Source organism: Eleutherodactylus coqui, chromosome 2 (assembly GCF_035609145.1).
Source record: "Eleutherodactylus coqui strain aEleCoq1 chromosome 2, aEleCoq1.hap1, whole genome shotgun sequence".
Classification (NCBI taxonomy): domain Eukaryota; kingdom Metazoa; phylum Chordata; class Amphibia; order Anura; family Eleutherodactylidae; genus Eleutherodactylus; species Eleutherodactylus coqui.
This window is the reverse complement of record NC_089838.1, coordinates 66999874-67006910: the sequence shown is the minus strand read 5'-3', so window position 1 is coordinate 67006910 and position 7037 is coordinate 66999874. Positions and strand designations below refer to the sequence as shown.

General features: G+C 39.3%; 1 protein-coding gene across 3 annotated transcripts in view; it reads right to left on the bottom strand.

Moving 5' to 3' along the window:
* Nucleotides 1-240: 240 nt before the first annotated feature.
* GABRB2 (gamma-aminobutyric acid type A receptor subunit beta2) overlaps nucleotides 241-7037 on the bottom strand; it is a 386028-nt gene continuing 379231 nt past the window's right edge. The window contains exons 8-11 of one of the 3 annotated variants that reach the window (XM_066589801.1): nucleotides 6486-6730; nucleotides 4232-4277; nucleotides 1588-1595; nucleotides 241-588 (exon numbers count right to left, since the gene is read on the bottom strand). In XM_066589801.1, the coding sequence (XP_066445898.1) occupies nucleotides 241-588; nucleotides 1588-1595; nucleotides 4232-4277; nucleotides 6486-6730 (647 nt within the window). Of the gene's footprint in view, nucleotides 594-1587; nucleotides 1596-4231; nucleotides 4278-6484; nucleotides 6731-7037 lie in introns of all 3 variants that reach the window. The other 2 variants (XM_066589803.1, XM_066589800.1) reach the window with 2 other exon arrangements.

Genomic DNA, 7037 nt, shown 5'->3' with positions numbered 1-7037 from the left:
AGGAACAGCCTTTTTACATATGTAAAATAATCTTAACACTCAAAAAGAAAATGGAAAGGTGTTGTAGTTCTAATGAGTCTAGAATGGATCTGTACAGCATACGGTAGGATGGTGAGTGCCAGCAACTAAGGTGTTTTAAAATAGCTTGTGTCCTGAATGTTATTTTCTAAGCCCCACTTCTGGTTTCACAAATAATCTGAACAGACATCCAGTTCTTGTCTACTGTATGGCTTTTTAGTCTTAGTTCACATAATAGAGCCAGTAGACTACATTGAAGAATCCAAAAACCACTGGAAAGATCATGCGCGACCATCTGTCTATAGCGTTTACATCAGTCAAGTCAGGTATGGTAATTTTCAACTGAGATGCACGCCTCCGTAGTCTGCTTTTTTTTTGAACCACATGTCGTTCTAATGCATTTCGCCCAAAGCTGTGTCGCGGTAATCCAGCTTTCCGATACTGAATACTGGAGGTATCATAGGCCAACATAGTGCTTCTTGGATCACCAAGCCCCATTACAGCTTCTGATGCTGCCATCTCATTTTTAATTTCAAGTGTGCTTAGTAAAATGTTTTCATGTGGATCCATCTGTAATTAAGGAAAAAATCAGATTAATTAAAACATTTTGTCTACACATTGGGTATCTCGCTGGCCTGTTCATTTCTGCCCATAAAACTTAGGCTGTTTCTATATCTCCCATAATTACATATGCTGAAAAAATAATACAGAAGCACCTTGTATGTGGAACGTAAGAGGTGCACAGGATAAAGCAAATTAGCTTACCTGGAAGGATGTGCAACAGAGCAGCAAAATCTGTATAATGCCCAGCGGCAGCACATCCTCATCTTGCTTCTGAGAGAGCTGTACAGTGACCAAAGAAATACAGGAGAGTGCACCAAAGTCAGGAATCCAAGGTTTAAGTACCTTATTCCAGACAGCTTCACAATACAGGCAATGGGTTTCTCCACCTGAATCGGTGGCTTTGTCCGGCCAATTTGGGTTTCTCCACCTGAAGTGGCAGAAGAGAAGCGCAGTGCCTGTATTGTGCAGCTGTTTAGGATAAAGTAGTATTTCTCTTAAACGTTGGATTCCTGGCTTTGGTGTGCTGTCCTATGTTTACTTGATAATAACATATGAAGTTGCAGTGCACATGCATAGTCACAGCTTCATAAAACTTCTCTCCACTATGAACATTCTGGTGTGGAGGAGTAGTGGGACTGGTGGTCATAGAAGGTGGAACCCTGCCAATCTTGTGGATAGTCGATAGATATTAAATTACTATTGATCGGCTGGGGTCTTTTGCCCGGGACCCCGACCAATCAGCTGAATGGGTGCATATGGTCAGCGCCACAAATACACAGAGGTCGGAGCAGAAGCAGCAGAAGTATCTGTGCCAACCTCTGCGTAACGGCAAGCGCTGGCCACTACACAGAAGTCAGCACAAAGACTCCCTGGCTTCCGCTCGAACCTCTGTATTTCTGGCGCTAACTTAGCTTATCGGTGGGGGTCCCGAGCAACAGACCCCAGCTGAGGATAAGTCATCAATAGTATTTTACACTGAAAAAACCCTTTAATGATATACAGTACTTTTTTTGCTAGGGGACATACCCTATGTAAAATAATACAAATGCAACAAAATATGGATTTTTTTGTTTAATTTTTTTGTATTATTTGAAGGAATTATATATCAAGTTATATTTTCTATACTAGGTGAAATATATATGGAATAGGTATTTTACTGCAAATACTTTCATATTTTCCAGAGCCTAGGCTATCCCACCAGTTTTCTAACTTTAGCAAATATCTCTAGGGACATAGATGAAACATTTGCAAATATAATCCTAAAGAGATACCCACAGTATTTTGGGTTATGAATACAGATTTACTGCCTGAAGTGAATTATTCATCTGGTTTGATGAGAATTATAAGGAAGTGTTATGCAGTCAGTGGGTCAGGCTTGTTAGCAGAATATTTTGATATTATTCACCAAAACCCAGATGCTAATTTCATGTGAACACAATCTGCACTAATTAGACTTAGTAAGAAGTTGAAATATGTACACTAGCTACTATTTAAGATTATACAAGGACATAATTAGAATGCAATATGTTAGTTTGCAGGTGGTGTATTTATGCCAATGAATCATGTACATGTGACTATCCATAAATGCTGTGAAACAAAATAAATTTGATTAAGCAGGACCTGTTGCCAGATCAGTTTCTTTTATATTACATTCCTCAGATGCTCCAATGATGCACACGTAAGGTGCTTAAATATATACATATATATATTATATATATATATATATACATACATACACACACACAAATATATATATACACACACACAAAATTGTATATATATTAGCATTTACTACTTATTGGTACTAGGCCATGAAATTTGCACCTGCAAGTAATTATTGTACAAACACGAGTGCTAGCAGCACCCACTAGTAAACGTGTAATAGCACCCTTAGTGACAGAGCGGTTTTGAAATACTTAAAATGTTAGGATGAAATACTGTTTTATCACAATTAATTTCTAATATGACACCAATGGGAAGAAAGGCAGTATATTAGAAAGTAGCCATTGACAGAACTGTAACTGTCATTACAGTAAGTGCTTGAAATAGGTATTTTAATTTGGAGAACAAAAGCTTGATTGGGCGTATTTACACTTTTGCTCCTTCAGCGAGCCTACAGTTTTCTACAATCTACAGATAGTAGAAAGACCTTCAGAACAGACTACAAAAACACCAACCACTAGGATTTTTTGCTCCTCATGGCCCAGCAGTTCTTACATCTGTATGTGCTCCATCGACTATAGAAGGCAAGTCATCAAAGTTACTTTGAATGTAATGCAGAATAATCAGCTGTAAAGTATGGTAGCTTGAAAACTGCAAGTTGACAGCAGACAATGCTCTTTTTAACAATAGTCTATTACATGAATCCAAACAGACTACATACAGTCATGATAGATGACACCATCTTTGAATTTTATGGTTTTGCATTTCAGGGCATAATAAAATATATTGTCCTTAGAAGATTTTAAACTTAAGTATATACAACCTCAGATAAACAACACATGACAATTAACATCATGTAATTATTAATTTAACAGAAACTAAGTCAAAATGTAGGAGTAGCGTGTGAAAAATTAAGTACTCCCTTAGTATTTCTATAGGAATGTGGGCTGCATTCCCACGAACGTATAACGGCTCGGTTTTCACGCCGAGCCGATATACGTCGTCTTCATGTGCAGGGAAGGGGGGAAGGAAGGAAGAGCCAGGAGCAGGAACTGAGCTCCCACCCCCTCTCTGCCTCCTCTCCACCCCTCTGCACTATTTGCAATGGGGAGAGGCGGGACGGGGGCAGGGCTAATTCCTCGGCACTTAGCCCTGCCCCGCCTCCTTTCATTGCAAATAGTGCAGAGGGGCAGAGAGAAGGCAGAGAGGGGGCAGGAGCTCAGTTCCTGCTCCTGGCTCTTCCATCCTCCCCCCCCCTGCACATGAGGAGGACGTATATCTGCTCGGCGTGAAAACCGAGCCGATATACGTTCGTGGGAATGCACCCGAAGAGTGTAAGTTGGAGCCAAGTGCAGCTAATCAAATGTGCTTGATTAACTAATCACCAGCAAGTCTGACCCCCTCTATAATAGTAGAAGCTTTGCTGCTGGTAGATGACCCCTCATGCAACAGCTAAACAACGGAGGGAAGAAATACAAGGTGATTAGGTGAGTTTACTTTGTTTTGTTTTTTTTAACGCTTTTCTTTCCACAGGTTAGACTCTACAGGGATGCAGGGCAGGATGCAGGGGAGTATAATTTTTTTTTTTTTTCTGACAGAACCCCTTTTAGAGAGGTGTGCATGAACAAATATCCACAAACCTCAATGAACTGAAGCAATGTTGCAAAGAAAAGTGGGCCACAACTTTTCCAGAACAATGCGAGAGGCCGATAAAGTCATACAACAAATTGATTACTTCAAGTTACTGCTGCTAAAGATGATTCTGGAAAACTATTGATTTATGGTATGGTGTTTTTCACTTACTGCTTCTGCATTGTGGCCTAGTTTTAGGTAAATAAATAAAAACATGGCATTAATTTGTCAAGTGTTGTTCACCTGAGGTTGTATTTACCTAATTTAAAGACCTTCTAAAAATCTTATTTTTTTATATCCTGATACACAATTAAAACCATAGAATTCAAAGAGGGTGTACTGTTTTTCTCATGACTATATTTGCATGGATAAATGTGGTAAGATTCTAACAACCTAGCATCCTTGAGACCATCTAATGTACTTGCTTCCTCTTTGGTGGCAGGACCATTGGGATCTTTACTGTCCAGAGTTCCTCATTTTCTGGAGCTCCAAAGTGATCCAAAGAGACCTAAATGGCTTCAGTGGATGTTTCAAAATTCTCTAAAGTTTTAGATATTAATAGAAAATATTTAATGATGGAACTCAGGTTTCAAGTGGTGTTTATGAGTGTCATTGCTAGTACCAGGTCCTGAATGTCACTATCAGCTTTGAAGTATTTTGGAGCACTGGAAAATGAGGACCTCTGTTGATCCCACGATCTTATTAATCAATGTTCTAGCAAAATTGGTGATATATAAAAGGAAAATAGGTAACCGTACTCTTTGGAACAGACAGAACTTTGCTTTGATGACACACTATAAGTAGGTCAATGTGTGTCTTAGAAAAACTGTGAAAAAATTAAAAAGCACCGTAACTGTTTAGAGAACTGGCCATTCTGGGTAGCTCATAGAAAAGCCCCAAACTGCTATTTCCAGAACAAGTTCCTTTACTCCTTTTCGTTTTTTCCTCAGAGTAGGCTTTTGTGTTTTTTTCACATTTGCTGAGACCTTTAAATTGCATGTTAAAGAGGTTATTGAATATTTTAAAATGTATAGCATGTCCTTTGGATAGGATATCAATATTAGCTCGTTGAGGATCTGATTTTCAGCACCATTGTCAATCAGCTGTTTGACGGGGCCAAAGCGGTCTTCACTGTTTACCATACACATACTTTTAGCAGTAGCTGTCCCTGGTAGTGCAGTTTATTAGAGCTTCCTTCACTCAAGTTACTAAAGGCACAGAGCTGCTCCTGGTAAACAATAAAAGAAAGGCAGTGCTTAATAGGGACCCTTGACCCTTTAAAAGAGCTGATTAGCAGGAGCTGCAAGAGTTAAACGTCCACTGAAATTAAATCTTCAGGATAGACCATCAATTTTTAAGAATTAGATACTGTATATACTCGAGTATAAGCTGAGCTTTTCAGCACATTTTTTTTGTGCAGAAAAAGCCTAATTTGGCTTATACTTGAGTGAGGTAAAAAAAACGCAATACTGACTTACCAGCTGGCGTCTGTGTTTCCAGCATGCTGCTCTCCCTGGCGGTGCAGCAAGCTGCTTCAGACTTCTCCCCGCTGTCATCTCCCTGGCTCAGTTTTGAATTTCCCCGCTGTCAGTGCTGTGTGAGGAAGTGCTGTGATTGGATCGAACGGCAGCCAATGACAACCGGCGCTCGATCATTTACAGCCGTTCAGTGAATGACATCACTGAATGGCTGTGATTGGCTGGCGCTTGATGCAATGACAGCGCTTCCTCACACAGCGCTGACTGTGGGGTAATTAAAAACCGAGCCAGGGAGATGACAGTGGGGAGAAGTTTAAAGCAGCTTGCCACAGTGCCGGGGAGAACATTGCGCCGGGGACACAGACGCCAGCTGGGAGGTGAGTATTGAGTTTTTGTTTTTTTTTAGCTAGTATATACTCGAGTATAGCTAGGCTTATGCTCTAGTTAATAAGTTTTACCAGTTTTTTGTGGTAAAACTTATTGACTCGGCTTATACTCGGGTCGGCTAATACTAGAGTATATACGGTAGCCCATTTAATATTTCTTGTAGTACATCATAATTATATTGCTTTAAGGCGATACACTGGCTTGCAAAACATATTTATGAACTTTATGGCATAGTAATAGGTTAATTATATTCTTTATTGCTTACATTTCACTGTAAAGCTAATAAAAGATTATTGGCAAAAAGAAAGCGTAAAACCGAGTAAACAAAATTTTTATTGCACACAAATATATAAATTAAAATTACCAGTGAAATTGATTTAAAAGGGGTAATCCAACCTTTTAAAACTGATTGCCTATTCTTTATGGGGCTCTGCCACCACTTTAGATCCCCATCCATCAACTGATTGAAGCAGTTGCATGCACTGCAGCCTCGTCAATGTTTACATCTGAACATGGACCTTTTAGTACTCAGAATGTCATATTACTTACAGCAGCTGTTCTAAGTACTAGAGGTTTCATAATCAGATGTAAACATTGAAAAGGCGGCAGTACTTGCACAAACTCCACGGCCCCTTCAATCAGCTGACTGATGGGGACCCAGAGTGAATGACCTCCACTGATCAATTTTAAAAGCTTGAACAATTCTGCATTGAGATTAACTAATGTAGTCATAGTACTACATACCTTATTAATTTCCATACGCAGCTGTTCATTGTTGGCACTTGCAGCTCGTTCTGCTGCCTTTTTTTGCCTCTGTGGTCCCCTACCAAAAAATATGTAGTTGACCAAAGCGTATTCCAGCAAGGCCATAAAGACAAACACAAAACAACCCATGAGGTACATGTCAATGGCTTTGACATATGGGATCTTAGGTAGTGTTTCACGCAGATGAGTGTTGATGGTGGTCATGGTCAGTACAGTTGTGATTCCTAGAAAAAAAAAAATCTGATTATTTCTCTGAATCTGTCCACTAAATAATTACCAGAAATTGTTTATATACTGTGAAAGTCCCATAAACTGTCAATCTACTCACTGTTAAGGCTCTAGATTAGAATTTCAAATATTTGTATATCTTTCGTATATACGCATGCACATTGTGCTGATATTGAAACAGTGATGTTGAGATACTGAAGTGTCACCAGATGCATCATCACCAGTATTGGCACTCAATGAGTAGTATTATTTTAAATAGCTCACAGCATGTTCAATTGTCACTTTTTTGATGCCCTGGCAAAT